We start from the raw sequence: 16971 nt of genomic DNA, 5'->3' as shown, positions 1-16971 counted from the left end.
GGGCTTAGGAAATGAAACATTTACAAGCAGGGATCTGGGACGTGAGCCATTTACAGGCTGCCTGTGTCAAACAGAGATATAGCTGCCAAACAAGGGGTGAATTTCTGGTTCCCCATCCAGCTAAGTTACACTTAAATTGAGTTGGGGGGAACTTTGTTTCCTATGGGTGGGAAGCCTATTCATGAGAAGTAGTAGTCTGTGGGGTACATACCTGTCTCTCCAGAAGGTCCTATCTATATCATAAGCAAGGTTTAAGTCTTTAGAATGGGTAATTCTAGTACTGTCTGTTTTGCAGATATGCAAGAGGTCCATCATAGTGGGGCCCGAAGATGCCTTGTATGCCAGGCATAGATCTCCTTTCAACATCCCACAGTAGACAGAATACAGGGATAGGACTTTTGAGGTGGTCTGCATAGGACATGTTATTTACACTCTGTATTCTTTTAGTGAGGAACCTTTGAGTACATTCCACTTGTTGGTTGTGTCTGGTTAGATACATTCCAAAGGGGGGCACTGTACTCGATGATAGGTCTGATGAGTGCCAAATACTGTGGGACAATGACCTTGCATCTAGGTGCCATGACTTTGTTTATAAGTTGGACAAAACAGAATGATTTCCTCAATACTTTAGACATATGATGGTCAAAGGTTAGACTACTGCCTATGTGTATCCCCAAGTGTCTGACTTTCCTTCAGTAACCACCACAAGATAGAGGGTTACTCTTACAAAGACTGTTTAGGTGTGATAAAACATTTCAGATGTGATCACAGACTCAAAAAGAACAACAGATATGGCATGAGGAGTCATGGTAGTATTCTGACAAAATCTGAGAAAACAGGAATGTCTCCTTCATGTGAAGTAGCCAGCCAGAATGAAGCTATTAATACCACCCGCCGCATATCTTCCTGAGCTTTGAAGAGGATCCTGTGGGTCAGAAGAAGGCACAAAAAAGCAGAAATGAGCCTACCTCTTCGATAGAAAGCGATGTGTCTTAAGCAGAATGTGGCCTTAGACAGCATTGACCTTGATTTTTTTTAATTTATCTGTGGTGTAACCAAATCTACATTTTGAATGCTTCACTCCTAAAAGAGACTCAGCGAAAGGTCATAACACAGCTCCAGTTGCATTCTTTTGCCTCAATTACTAAGCATGCCTGTCATATTTCTACAGTACCCTTGAATGTAATGGACCAAGGGAGACGGGCCCTGGTCAGTCAGTTGGTTTCAGATGGTAGAAGTCTCAAAGACTAAAGCTTGGAATTATGCATTCTCTTTTGATGATGTAATATTTCTATGTAGTGTTGTCTTCCTGTGTTTGGACATGAATATCAGGTGTGGGAAATACCTGCAAAGCTTTTCAGCCTGCAATTAGATCTGGAAGGCTGCTGCTTCTTCTATTGCATTGCATCTGTAAACAGACCCTGGAAGATGACAACCAGATAGGATTTAACTGTGACTTCTGGTAGTTATCATGTCACTCAAAATACAAATACAATACAAGCAGCACATCTCTCATGTTGAGTGACTGTTCTATTACTGGAGCTGCCAACAACCACCTGTTCTCACAGTAAAAGGCAGCACATATTTGCTGAGACTGCTAGCAAGATGTGACAGCTGCACAATATTTGCTTAAGAGAAGTGGAAAAGATAAGAAACCAGATGGAATGGTGTTAAACTGAGTTTTCCAAATTGATAAGAAACATTGTGTGCATCAGATGGATTGGAATACATTGTACAATTCTAGTGTAATCAGGAGGACAGGAGTGGATAACATTTTGAATTTTTTGTAACACTACAATCTGTTCAAGACCCTAAAGTCCACTCATGACCTGAATCCTCCTGTTATTTCTTGAAGCAGATTTAAAATTAAATTAAACCTTCCTGGAAAGGGAAACTGTCTTTACAACAATCTTAGCTATCAAGGAAATAAGCTGTTGTCACAGATGGTCAAGAAAGGGTAAATTGTTGTGAGGCAAGCACCACCCCTCTCAGTGCAAAAAATATGGACAAAGCCTAAAATAATGTGGGGACAAAGTCCCACAAATAGGGACACATTTTAAATATTGCTCTTATAAATTGGAAAGTTGCTAGAATTACAATATGTGTGCTAGTATACATTTTTGGAAGGATATGAAGTCTGAAACATGAAAGTATGTTTTTACTTACTAACTTCAATCCTCGGGTTTACATTAAGTTTGTCAACTTTTTAATAATACCAGCATGAAGTATAATGCCAAAAGTCTTGGCCAGGTCAAAATAAGTAGCATGATCTAAGTGACTACTGTCCACAACCTGTGCAACATTTTCAAAGAAGCTTATTAGGTTTGTTGGCATGGCCCGCCCTTCACAAAAGCATTTTTTTTGCAAATCACAAGTTTTAATACCTGCAGTATAAACAACAAGTGGGCCCCCTCTAGAAATACGGCTCTCTACAGAAAACATAAATCATATACCTCTTACTGAGACCTGGTGTAGAGATTTCTCCTGCCTTTTCAATTGCATCCAGGATGACTATAACATCTTCTCTGGTTTTCGACCTGGTCCAAGAATTGATGGTGGATTCTAATCAAGCAAAATCAACCTGCACATCATTCAAAAGCTAATTAGATTGGTGATAAGTCTCCACCTGTGTGTTAGCAAAATTACACACAGGAAACCATACTCAATTTCACACTACCTATGTTTACATTCCCCCACCTTCCTCAACTGCTACAGTTTGAGACACAAGCATGTCTATGTTCTCACATGGTCCTAGCAAGAATACAATTATTCTAGGGGACTTTAACTTGGATTCTAATGTTCATAAAGACAAACAGCTGAATTATATGTGCAATACCTTAACCTAGAACAATTTATAAACCAGCCAACCAAGCCAATCTCAAAATAGGAAAGCATTCCACTCTTGATCTTATATTTTCTTATTTTTATGAACATGGCCCATCTATGCATTAACACTGAAGTTCTGCCACATGTCCTAAGTGACCACTGTTCAGTCCTGTCCTATTGGTCCTTCAAAGCTATAAATACTATTCCCAGATAGAGACTGGTTGAGCTCCCCCTCCATATAAACTGTCTGTGTTTGATTCTTCTGACTTCCATCCATTGATCTCCCCTTTACTAAACTGATGACCCTTGAAGCTGCTTTGTTACACCTCACTGATACATCTTCTGCTATCCACAACTCTTTCTTCCCTTGTGTGCATGGAAGGCTATGAAGCCAAAAATGCCCTTGGCTTACCAATGAAATGAAAGCTCTCATGAGACAAAGCTTGGTCTACCTGCAAAGAAACTCTGTTAATATCCTCCTAAGTATCTATCCCTAAAAAAAAGCAATCAAGAAGAGCTACAAACTCAGTGAAAGCCATTTAGCTTAGAAATAAGCAAACGTCTACTACCAATAATCCATAAAACTTTTGGAAAGTAATAAAACCTCCACCTCTCTCACCAATAATTTCCTATCTCTAACATTAATCCACTACAGAATTATAGAAATGTTATCACTATGCCCATTGAAACCATTACTAACACATTTCTAAACCTTAACTCTGACCAAAAAAACTACTTGAAGTAAACTCCAAGCTCAAATGTACATTCTTGAAGTGTGCAGGTACCTTTCACTTTCAACCTGTTTCTAAGAAGAAAACTAAAGGATTATTAAAGAAGTTGAAACTTCACATCTATCTTCACTGAACTCCACCATGTCATTAGGAAGGCAGCAGACAAAATAGCCAAACCCCGACTTACATTTGTATCTTCCCACATACCACATGAATTGTCCCCCCCGCCCTGAAACATGCCCTCATTATTAGACAACATGGTCTCAGAAATGGTTCAGCACAACCACCACTATATTCTCATCATCTGACATCATCTGTTACAACTTAAATGACTGTCTCCTTACAGCTGGTGTTTTTGTAGACATGACCTGTGACTTTGAAACTGCTGACTACAAAAATATGTTTTCTAAGCTACAAAAATTCAACTTGGGAGGAAATGGTATTGCATGGTTCCATAGTTATGTTTACAACGGAAACTTTCAAGTGTACTTCAACCAGGTATCCATTAATGGAACATTAAAAACAGTCCTCCAGTGTTCTAGGCCTGTTACTGTTTTCTTTATTCATGATATTACTGATGACTTACTTGGACATACATGTTCTGTCCGTGCAGATATTTTATTATAACAGGCAAAGAGATAAACCACAGTCTTGCAATCTCATCTCCAGCAATTATTCTCTGATATTTTTCAATGATCTGAACAAAATAAACTGCAAATTAACCACACAAATACGTTATGTTTTCTTCTTCCCTCACAGGGCCTCTCAGTATCCTATCTTTGTTATCTCAGACAACAATAACAATATTATTCCTTTTGTAACTGATTACAAAACTCAGGCCAATACCATTGACTCTTCATTAAGCATTAAAACCCACACTGATAATATCATTAACAAAGTGGTCTCACAACTAAAAGGTCTGCTTATCTTCTATGCACCTTATGATATACAATTCTAAATAATAGCTACTGACCACCCTCAGAAACGAAAACTCCCCATCAAGGAATAGTCATACTCCCTAAGGAATTCCCAGAAGAACTTCAAATCATTCAGCTGTCCCCATTTAAAACAGGCATTGGTGAATGAGCTTTCTCATGATCAGACCCAGCTCTCTGGAGCAAACTATCAACTGAAAGAAGTCATAGATACTCCTACCAAGTTTAGCAAGTCTCGTTCTGACAACTTTTTAATGAAACTGCTTGCAAATGCTTTTGAGAATAATAGATAAACTCATTAAAATGTTTAAAATTTAAAATGCTTACAGAATCTCACTTGTTTTCCTCTTATTCCTGTGTTCTCTTCTTAACCGAAAACAAACAGAAATGACAGCCCCGCAAAATCAAAGATAACATCAAAAACACCACTTGGAGTGTCCAGACCACATTGGGATTTTATTAGTAAGCTTTAAAAACAATAAAACCAGCAATGTTTTCAAGGATTACCTCTTTCTCAACCCATCTTAATCTCTAGGTTTATCTCTGTAAATCTCTATTTTTACTCACTTCTGTTCATCTTTTTTTAAGGACATTCAATCTTAAATCTTTAAAAAATGATTTGATGTGGCAAGTGTTTTGCAACCTATGTACACTGAAAAAAACTAAGGTAAACCTGCTTCTTTATTAGAAATATATAAGAACTATATAACATTCTGCTTTTTAAAAACATGTAAGTGTATAAAAACTTCTAAAGTTTTGCAATTGTGTAAACCTCACATTTAAAGTGCATAACTTAAATTTACTTGCACAGTTTATTTCCTCTGAGCCTTGGTCATGACTGAAAAGAGTCTATGGACTAGCCCACCCACCCTGTTAACAAATAGTAAATAAATAAATAAATCGATTGGGGTCTGGATCACTTAAGTTGCCTATATCTGTTCAAATGAGCCCTGCTATGATACATTACACAGCTTTGCATACCCGGACCTGTACAGTCACCTTCCTTCTGTAGGAGCATCACAGCAGTTATCCTTCAGGCAGTCGGCACAAAGCCTGTGGATAGGCTGAGGATGAACAGTTTAAGCACAGGTTCAGATAGTGCATACTTGGAACGCATGAATTTGCAGACCAATATGTTTTCTGGTGCCATGAAAGTATTGTTTTTAGCCTTTGACAGGGATTATAAGACTTGTTCCAAGACTGTTCCAGAGTGGTTTCAGGGTATGTTCCGAGACTGTTTCAGAGCGGTTTCAAGGTATGTTCCAAGACTGTTCCAGAGTGGTTTCAGGGTATGTTCCAAGAATGTCCATTTCTCAGATGTGACCCTTCTCCATTAATCCCCACACTAACAAGTTTTCTTCAACCATCCACAGAAAAAGTATGTTCCACAATAACTATTTGGATTTTGGCAGCAACACCCCTTTTTTATGAAAAAGAACATAGTCAAGGGGCAATTTGTATGCCTTAGCCGCATTGTTAGTGAAGATGAAAGTTTCACAAAAGAAAGCCTCTTTCTTAAACAGTTATACACAGACACTACCCAGCACACTTAGTGGACACCCTGTTGGAGGAAGTTTCAGTGAATAGACACAACAAATAACCCCCTATTTTGTCAAAAGGCTTTTGCCCAAATCCAGTTCCATCTTCCAATGACAGCCTGTGTTTTCCTCTTCCAATTTCAGTTGATGCAGAATCTATTCAGGACATAGTTTCTAGAAACTGGGATATTATCTCCAGTTGCCAAGAGATAGGCAAGGCACTAGGTCCCACTCCATCTTTCAGTTACAAGAGATCCCAGTCTCTCAAATCAGTATTTGATCTAGCTGATCAGAGAAATGAAACCGCATCTCCCCCTTCAGTTGGTATGTTTTGTTGTGGGAAATGTGTTTGCTGCCAGTACATTGCAAGTGAAGACTTTCACCTTACAGACTCCTAGACAACTAATTCATTTTTCAGACGCATTTGATTGTAATTCACCTTGCATAGTATACCTTCCTGTTTGCAATCACTGTGAGGCATTCTATGTTGGCAAAACTATTAGGAAGCTCAGCGATCGAATCAAGGAGCATTACCAGGCCATAAGAAAAGGTGAAGAAAAGAATGCGCTAGCTAAACACAAGCTAACCAACCCTTCCTGCTCCATTTTAAATTTCTCGTGTTAGACGGTGTCTCCTTGATCTATGGAGATGGGAACCTCCCAGCTAGAAGTTAAGGAGCTTAGATGGCAGGTTAAATGGCAAGCTGACATGCCTCCTGAGCTTAATGGTAATCTTAATGTAAAATCCATCCTTAAGTGGATTTGTTAGTGAGAACTCTTTCCTCTCCCCTTCTTTGCATAAAGAATTAATTATACAGCAGCTTTTATTTAAACAGTGTTCAGTTGATAACCTTTGTATTTCTGAAGAAGTTCGACTGTTAAATAACTTTAAAATGAACTTGACAACAAACAAAAGTGCTTAAATACAAGTGTTTCAATTTATTTCAAATTTTCTTAAACTGTTGTCTTGGTGGACATTTTTTACTGCAGGATTAAAAGAGTTAAACTACTGGATTAAAAGATTTCAAAGCTACTACACAAAGTGAAGTGATTTTTCTTTCATATCCAAAAACTTTTATGGATTTATAAGTGTTTGGAGAACTTTACAGTTCTTTTAATTCTATAATACCATGCATAAACATGCAGGGTGTTAAACATATCAAGGAATTAAAAGCCAAAAAAATAAATAAAAATCTAGGTATAGATGGTATTATACCAGAAATGAAAAATCCTTCTGGAAAAAACATTCAATACACATATGTTATAATCATATCCAAAATAATAAAATAATTCCACCTTCTTTGAGTTATACATTAAAAACATATAATAAAAAACTGCATGTGATAAAGATGCACTCCATTTCAATATTCACTTCAAATTTATGGAAATTTTAACAAATATAATTAGCACGTCTTGAACTTCATAGTAAATGATGACCATACAGGATTTACAATAAATAGCCTCAGGATAACATTAAAAACTTATCTCATTAATTGATTATACTGACTATAATAAACAATATTTGGCCATTATTAGTGCTGCTATAGGAGGAAAACATGTCATCTTTAAATTTGTTATATTTGATTAGCATATTAAAATATTATAATTTTCATAACATTTTTATTAATTTAATCTAAACCGATGTTTTAATTATATTCATATAAGATACGTCATTTCTTGTCACAACTATAATAAAAAAGGAATAAAACGAGAATGGCCCTTTTTACGTTTACTGTTTGAGCCGTCAGTGGAACCTTTGACAAATGAGTCAAGAGATCAAAGTAGTGGAAACAACATGACCTATAATCACAAATGCTACTTTGTTAAATATTCTAACTCAAGTAACAAATCATGATTATTCATAAAAGAAACTTCAAATAATTTCTAGTCTCATATTTAATAGTTAACTAATTCATGATTAGTACATAAAAAACTATTCTGAAGACTTTTTTAAAAGTAATTTGAATTGTCATCAATGACATATTTGTATATTTTGTACATTAATTTACAGAATATACTTCACAATTAAGGTAATATTATTAGTAACATAAAATATGCAAATGTGTTAATTTTGATAATAAATCATGCTTGAAAAATGAATTTTCATCATCACCCATAAAAGATCAAATCAGTGCATTAAATATAATATTGACATATTTTTATGACAACTAAATGTCTAAAATTGCATCACATAAGAGCTTGGGAAATGGAGACTAGGAATCCCAGACAGTGAAATACATTTTAAACCATCATTTTTAAAGTAGCAGTTCATTGTATAGACTGTTCTTATACAATTTTATGCAAGAAATCCATTCGGAAATGGCTGCAGAAAGCAAACATAACATATCTGATCAACATCTATAAATGTATCCAAAACACAATGTTCTAGTATTAATTATGAAATTATATTCAGTATTCCAGTGTGCATCCAATAATTTCAGTCTGTATCAATAACATATGAAAACTGGTTAACATTTTAATTATAGAAAATTAGACCTAAAATTGGATTGTCTTATAGATGAGAGAAAGGAATGAAAATGTTTTTGGCTTTGCTTCAGATATTTAGATAAGAACACACTTATGAACTTTGGAAATATTTTATCCAATTAATAAATCAGATTGATTACTAATCTGTGTATAAGATGTTTCATACTGAAAAGCTTATTAAGTATTATAAGTATTTAAATGTTGCTCACAACTTTTCTATGAGGATGACTGCATATACGCCATTCTTTTTTTTCAGAATATTTCCTGTGTAAGCATATTCTGTACATTTGAGTACTGTGTGCTCAGGGACTCTTCCTTGTCAGTTTTGTTTCAGTACTTTCAAACCCTGTCTCTCCTCCTGGATCAGTATCTCTATTTATCCAGATTAGAATGAAATTGCACTTTTACATTAGTCCTATTTCCCACTGAAATAAAACAAAAAATATTTTTTTCAAAATAGTTCAGTGAAAGGGTAAAAGTAGTTAATGCTGCTTAATGATAGAAAGTACAAGTTAAGTGACAAGAAATAGATAAAACAAAAATGCATGTCCACTTACCTTGTACAATTTGTAGAAGGTTTCATATATGAAAATTAATGAGATGAGAAATGCAAAGATTTCCTGTGTGAAGGGGCTAATGTACCGAACAAGGAAACTGCCCTCAACTGCCACAATGATGAAGACAATCACAACAAGCCAGAAACCGATCCAAACCCTTCCTGTGAGATATTCAATGTCTTGGGTATGGCAGAACTGCAGAAAAGCAAACAGTATATTTGTAATCAGGCAAAAGAGAGCACATTTAAATCAATGCTTGAGTGACTAAAACCTTGTTGTTGATTTAAGTCCTGCTATCCAGATGAAAAGCTTGGAGTTTCTCCTAATTCATGACTTGTAAGTGGCTTTGTCCACATGTAACCAACATTTCCACAGACCCTAGCAGCAGTGTAAAACAGGGCTACTGTGTGGCATAACCACAAACTACTAAATGCAGATTTGGCTTTTTAGTGAATTATTTATGTGATACCATACATTGTATATATAATAAAGACTTATCTAAATTAATTCCGGAAAGCTGGAATTCATTACTCCAAGATTTATGATACAGCAATGAATGTTTTTTAATCAGAATAATACTACTTACTAATCCTTTGGGGTTAAAGTGTGAGTGTAGCATTGCAGAAAACAATTCTGTATTATAAATTATACCTGTATGAAAAAATGTCATGCTAATAAGCTGAGCTGAGGAATTATACAGTTATTATTAAATGAAATTATTTTTGTAATCCACACTAACTCTAGGAAGTGATACATGAAAATTACACCTACACAATCAGCATTTACAGAAGCACAATGAGTTCACACACAATGACTTCATTAAAAAGAAAGGCATCATACGTCGGACATATGGACATTCCATGTAAGTCTACCACCTGTTTCAAGTCTTTCATCAAGATAGCTATCATGCTTTGCAGGATGCACTATTATTATTTGTCCTGCCTCCCAGGATTTAATATTTTGTTATCCTTTATAACAATCTTTGGGTATTGTTTCATGCAGGACTTTCTACCGACGTTTCCATTATTTTGCGAAAAGTGACTTTGGTATAAAATAGCTGTATTTTGTAGTTCTCATGGAGCATAGATGATCTTCAATGCCCCCAAAACCCTGTTTTTTAAAACTTCTTTAGATATTCCATAGATATGCATACAACTTCATTTTAGATTTGATCTTTGACAATAGATTTGATCTTTGACAATACCAAAACATTTGCATAGAGTTCGCTTCCTCTTTTTCATAATGACAGCACTTGGTATCATAGGTAGGTCCTAAGTTAACTACCCTTGTTAGCTATTTTAAGCCTTGACAGTTTTCTCATGTGAGAATCAAACCCTGTACCTTGTGTTTGTAAGGTAAAGACTTTAATCATTATGCTAACCTTGCACCTTAAAGAAATAAAGCCTCCAGGCTTTCTATATAGCATAGGTGTTTTACATCCATGATCATAAGCTCATAGATTAGTACGAGACTAGCTGCCCTTGTGGGCTATTTTTCAAGCCCTAGTCAATTTCCCTCAAAGGTGAGAAACAGACCCTGTACCTTGTGTGTATGAGGTAAACACCTTACCCATTAAACTAACCCCCAACAAATCATATCTGAGGGTATCAGCGTTGTCTGGTGCTACCTATGAATTATTCCTTTAGTTATATTCATATGAGGGGCCATTTGTAAACAGTACTGATCCTTTGCATAGTAGCTCCATGGCTCTGGGATTAATTCCTTCATTTCGCGTCTCATTTCATCTCTCCCTCCCTTTGTTGATGCTTCTATTTTTGTCATTAATTAGCAAACACTATTTCATTCCTTTTAACTACTCTCTCAGTACTTCAAGGTTATTTAAGTTTAAGTTTGGTGGAATTTGGTGGAATTTTATGGCACTTTGCATCTTGGTGGAATTTTATGGCACTTTGCATCCTTTTCATTTTGGATTATTTAAGTTTAACCCCAAATGAACAGATACAACTCTCTTCTCTTCCAATTCTCTCCATTCTGCCATGTGGTAGGTATGTGGTTATGTTATCAAAGTGCTCACATTTGGAGGCTCCTTTCCCTTTCCTGACCTCAACTTGATGGGCTGAAAACTTGCCTCCACAAAGCCTGCTGAATCCTGCCTATGTTCTAAGGGATTGTGCATGTATCGTCCTGCCCCCACCCAGAATGAGCATGCCAATCCTCTCCTGACTGCTCTGTCATAAGTTCATAGGTAAGTATTATGCTAGCTGCCCTAGTGGGGCATTTTAAGCCTAGCCAGTTACCCTCAAAGGTGAGAATATACCCTATACCTTATGTCTGGGTGGTAAATACCTTACTGATTATGCCAACTCCCAACCCCTGAATTATACAAACCCCCTATATTAACTCAGGTCACCTGAGCTGTAAGGAATTTATTCCTCTCCAAAACTACAGCTGGTTCCTCCTCTCAGAATAGTTTGCCAAGGGTGACCCAAACAGAAGCATAAGGTTATAAACAACATAGTTCCAATGATCACAAGGCTACCATGATAAGCTCTCAGTCCCAGATTCAATAACAGTACATTTTAAAGAAGCTAACAATTGTCATATCCTAAAATTAGGAAAACAAACAACAAAGTAGCATAGGAACATTTTTAGAATGGAAGACTTTTCACTTTCCTGTACAGATTTTTTTTAGAAGAATACTGCAGCATACTTCTCAAGTGTACAGATTTTCACAGAATGTCCCGATTTTTGTCTCATATTTTTGGCCCGTTTTCATAGAATTGTGGTTTTATGGCAAACTACTGGAAAGTCATTCAAAATTAAAGTTAGAAAATAATGACAGACATTTGAGTTTCAGACTTCACACTCTTCAGAATTTCAAGTTAACGTGAAACCTGCTATGTTATCAACATTCTAAGTTTGTAAGAGCAATATTTAAAAAAAGTGCCTATTTTTGGGCATTTGTTGCCCTGTAATTTACGGCTTTGTCCAGATTTCTACCTGTAAGAGGTTGAGAAGTATGTCAATTACTTGTTAAACTCCAATTGTTTTGAATTTATACAAACATTCACAAATGGCATTTTGTAATGTCCCATTTTCTGTATAATAATCTAATTTAAAGATTCTTGGACACTGTCACACTATGCCACACTCAAACCTCAGAAAAGTCATCGAACCCCTTCTAAATATCAAAGAATTGCACTGGACCTCCCTATACAAAATGAATACTTGTGCCGCCATGGCACTTATACAAACGTAAAATAATTCTAAATGTTGTTTAATATATTATGGTTTGACTACGGATTTGTAATCAGATACACATGCATTTGTTGAACAGTATCCCTGTGCATTAAGGCTGATTTACTAATACACCTAGAGCAAGACAAAAGCTGCCCCATATGCAATCTGTTAGGGGGCAAGACTGACAGTGCAATTAAGTTACTAACTGGACACAAAAGTAGTATCAGCAGTCAATTAAGCAGTACAGGATGACATATTTTGGATGCTTAAATGACATTTAGTATGACTAAATATTAGTAATTGTTGCAAAGAGCTTCTGTAAATTGTTTGCTACAGCTTCATATGTTCTTTCTTGGGAGGGGGGGGTCCATTTTTTTGGTCAATTTTAGGTGGAAAGGTAGCCAGTTGGGGAACTGCACAGGGTGTCAACTGAACTAACTTTGAGAGGATGCCACAAAACAATAGTAAACAAGTAAAGTTTTAACTGGCAACAGTTTTAGACTCCAATCCTTCCTTGCAACAGATACAGGCTTCACAAGGGAGACTAGCATTACCATTTGAGAAATTCTAATCTAATTCACCCATTAGGATTCACACTTTGAGAGACTGGATGAAATATCATCCACTACAGAGTGCAAAAGAAATGGTATGCTACTGTAACAGTCACATCTGTGCAGACTTCTTTTTTTTTATTTTACCTGCTGAGTATTTTACCCTACAGAAAACCTTGCAGTGAATCCTGCTGTGTCACCCAACCGCTCAGTTATTCCCTCTGCTTACAAGAATCCCCCTCAACCTTCTGATTTCTTGGCAGGATGAGCATAACTGCTGTCTACCTGAACAGCAATAAATAACTTTTTCAGCAATAACTTTTTGTGTTTCTTACAGGTTGCCGTCCATCAGCCCTTATGTTTGTGACCCACTGGGTCAATCACTTCCTGCACATGCAAATGCTGATCAGCTCAGAGTTTGTGACAGGAGGCTATCGCCCAGTCAGCCATCAGGAGTTTTTTGTATGCATCTAACTCACTAATCCTGTTGATGGCCAACAAAAGAATATAGAGTACTGAGTTCCACACATGCATACTGACATGCGTGCCTGGTCCCATCTGCAATTTGTGCAGCTTGGTGTGTCTCCTACTACCATTCGCAACCACCTCAGCCCCATAACTGCTAAATGCTGCCTTGTGTAATGCAATGAACCCAGCCACCACTAGGAGTCAGTATAAGTACTAGGCTACTCAGAGCCATCCTCTCCAACCCAGCTCTTCCAGTGTCCACGCTTTGTCATATTAAGGCAGTCATCCCCTCAGCGATCCTTGCATTAGAACCCAGATGTACGGTGACAATATTTTAGGGATACTTGAGGTTCTAACAAGCAGATATATATTAGACATACCTAATTACATCTCTCAACTTCTCTGCTCAAGAATCGAGTACAAAGACAAAATAATATAGGGCAACGTCCTAAAATAAGGGACATGTTTTTAAATATTACTAATTCACTTAGAAAGTTAATAGAACAACAGGTTTTCCATCCACATTCATCTTCTGAACATTAAGAACATTAAGAATGTGAAACTCTAATGCCTGACAGTAACAAATGACTGTAATCTTCAGTGATTTACCAGAGCATTAAACAGTGCTGCAGCTAAAATGGAATACAGTAAAAATACATTTAGGATTTCAAAATAAAGAAATTATTTATAGTTATTTAAAGGAATTGGGGCTACAAAAGTCACTATTTCATTTACAAGCTACACTTTCTACATTAATCTCTGTGCTTGTATTTACATTCTGGGAATAATTCTCCATTAAACTGGAAATAGGATCCAACCTATCAGAAAAAAACTTTCCTGGAATGCTACAACAGTCAAAGGCCTAGCTTATCGAGCTCAACACATATTAATGCACCATCTTTGGAGATGGCCATACGGACCTGGTATGTACAGCTGAAGGCCCATGATTATCGAGCTCAACACATACTAATGCGGCATCCTTGGAGAGTGCCATATGGACCTGGTATGTACAGCTGAAGGCCCATGATTATCAAGCCCAACACATACTAATGCAGCATCTTTAGAGATGGCCATATGGACCTGGTATGTCTAGTATATACAGCTGAAGGCCCAGGGTCACAGCCTTATTGACTGGGCATAGTCTTTAGCCAAGAAGGCTGGTGTTCACAGACCAATACTGACTGGGCATAGACTTCAGCCGTGAAGGCTGGTGTTCACAGACCAATATTGACTGGGCATAGTCTTCAGCCATGTAGGCTGGTGTTCACAGACCAATATTGACTGGGCATAATCTTCAGCCATGAAGGCTGGTGTTCACAGACCAAGTTCAAGTCCTTATAGGATGCAAGTTGCATTTTACTTCAAGAGTGTTGTCACTGATTTAGTCCAGACCCATCAGTTCTAAAGTCTTAAAAACATTCCAATGAGTCTTCAGCCTCAGAGGGAGAGTCACCATCATCATCACCATGACATGTTAACAGCACACGTACTCGGGTCTTAGCCTTGTTTGAAAACATCTCCAAAATGTTCCCTCTTCTGAATTAGATATAGGATTAGCAAAAGTGATAGTGAATTTAGTTACTAGATGATTGTCACAGATCTTTCCTGGGACTGAGTTCATATGCATCTAGTACTGGAAGAAGAGCCCATCTCATAATATTAGCACAGCAAATCTAACCTAATCCAAACAGATTAGCATCTATATATACAATGCAGAGACTTACCATTCAGCAAAAAGTATCGCATGAAGTACTACTTCCTATGGTTTGGATTTTCCCCAGAACTAATTAGTCGCAGTACGTGTTTTGTATTGTACGCACTGTGTCATGAGATCACAGTATGTACAAGCACTGTTTTCATTCTTGCAGAATGTTTCAATTTTTCCTATATTTTGGAGTCAGTATATTTACATTAATGAGTGGGAAGGTGAAGTCCTACACACAGTAGGTGCGGTTGCCTCCCTACAAAAAGTAATGTTATAGGTGTTTAACCTGCATGCTGAAGGAGATTCTAGCCACTGGGCTGTCCATAATCTTCTCATAGGGGATATTATAAAACATATCCCAGATATCTTAGTCACAAATTGCATCTCACAATGGCCATATCAAATCTCCAGCATCCAAAACCACATTCTACAACCTTTCCTGTTCTTCCATAATACACATTGCCTCTGCCATTCCAAACTAAAACTAGTCTTAAAATTTGACATGAAAATTAACACTTCAGTTACAAAAAAACATGTGATTAAAATTTAAGGCTATGTTCTGTTACTTGGTTCCTTCCTGTAGTCGTGGGTGTGATTTTCTCAGTCTCCGTTTTCCAGCTGTGTTACTCTGAGCTAATACTTAACCAGGCAGTGTTCCCATGTTGCCCCCAGAAAGGAAACTTGTGTCAGTGGGCTTATGTGGTTTACAAAATGAAAAAGTGTTTTTCATTAAAGAATGAAAGTATGTAGAATCCTACAGATAAAAAGAATAAGAACAACATTATTCCCAGGCACATTCTCCTCACACGTGCATAAATAAGAAATAGTATTTCATTGTTGTCATTACACAGCTTGTTTTTTTAATGTTGGGGATCTAACTCTAGCTTTTTCTTAATTATCAGGAAAATAATTCATATGTTTTATTAATAATAATTCCACCGTCTTACTGTATATTCACAAGCTATAAAACACGCGGTTCTCACCATTTTCTATGTTGTTGTGTCTTTCGGCTTTTCCCGGTTAGGGGTCGCCACAGCGGAAAGGTTCTCACCATTTTCTATGTTGTTGTGTCTTTCGGCTTTTCCCGGTTAGGGGTCGCCACAGCGGAAAGGTTCTCACTATTTTATATAATGTGTTCTAATAAAATATTCTTAATGCTAAATTTTTTGCAGTTGGCACAGAGGTCAAGGTTGCGTCCTCAGTTGGCACAGAGGTCAAGGTTGCGTCCTCAGTTGGCACAGAGGTTAAGGTTGCGTCCTCTAGCTCTTGTGGTACAGCAGATGATTCCCTCAACCTTCATTTGCTTCAAGCATGACCTTAAGTCACATAACCAGACATCGTTCCTGGGTCATCCTTGAAAAGGGACTGTGTGTCCAGTGAACCTACCTGGTTAACAAATAGGATTATTATTAATAACCTAGCATGTTCAGCTATTCATTCCTTTAATATTCTATTTGTTTTACCAACACAGATGTGTAGACTTTGAAAACATTCATTCTTGATGTGAATGTTTATTTACAAAAATAGAGAACTGGCAACAAGTACTTATAGCTAGCCTTGCAAGAAAATATTGTTCTTGTGTAGAGATAGTATGTACCCTTGTTATGCATATGTACTCTTATGTATCTGCACCCTTGTTATGTATATGTACCATTGTTATGTATATGTACCATTATGTACATGTACCCCTGTTATGTACATGTACCCTTGTTATGTACATGTACCCTTGTTATGTATATGTACCATTGTTATGTACATGTACCCTTGTTATGTATATGTACCATTGATATGTACATGTACCCTTGTTATGTATATGTGTCATTGTTATGTATATGTACCATTGTTATGTATATGTACCATTGTTATGTACATGTACCCTTATGTATATGTACCATTGTTATGTACATGTACCCTTGTTATGTGTGTCCATCCATCCTCAACCCCTTTTTCCCATTTTTGCACATGGGGTTGGG

General features: G+C 36.8%; 1 protein-coding gene across 2 annotated transcripts in view; it reads right to left on the bottom strand.

Annotated features, from left to right (window-relative positions):
• Window positions 1–16971, bottom strand: part of SLC4A3 (solute carrier family 4 member 3) — a 2820719-nt gene that overhangs the window by 255780 nt on the left and 2547968 nt on the right. For both annotated transcript variants that reach the window (XM_044074803.1, XM_044074804.1), the window contains one exon: window positions 9074–9268. In XM_044074803.1, coding sequence (XP_043930738.1) covers window positions 9074–9268 — 195 coding nt within the window. The remainder of the gene's footprint in view (window positions 1–9073; window positions 9269–16971) is intronic.

Source organism: Protopterus annectens, chromosome 6.part0, assembly GCF_019279795.1.
Source record: "Protopterus annectens isolate FY-2018-M chromosome 6.part0, PAN1.0, whole genome shotgun sequence".
Taxonomy (NCBI): domain Eukaryota; kingdom Metazoa; phylum Chordata; order Ceratodontiformes; family Protopteridae; genus Protopterus; species Protopterus annectens.
This window is presented reverse-complemented; position numbering and strand designations above follow the sequence as displayed.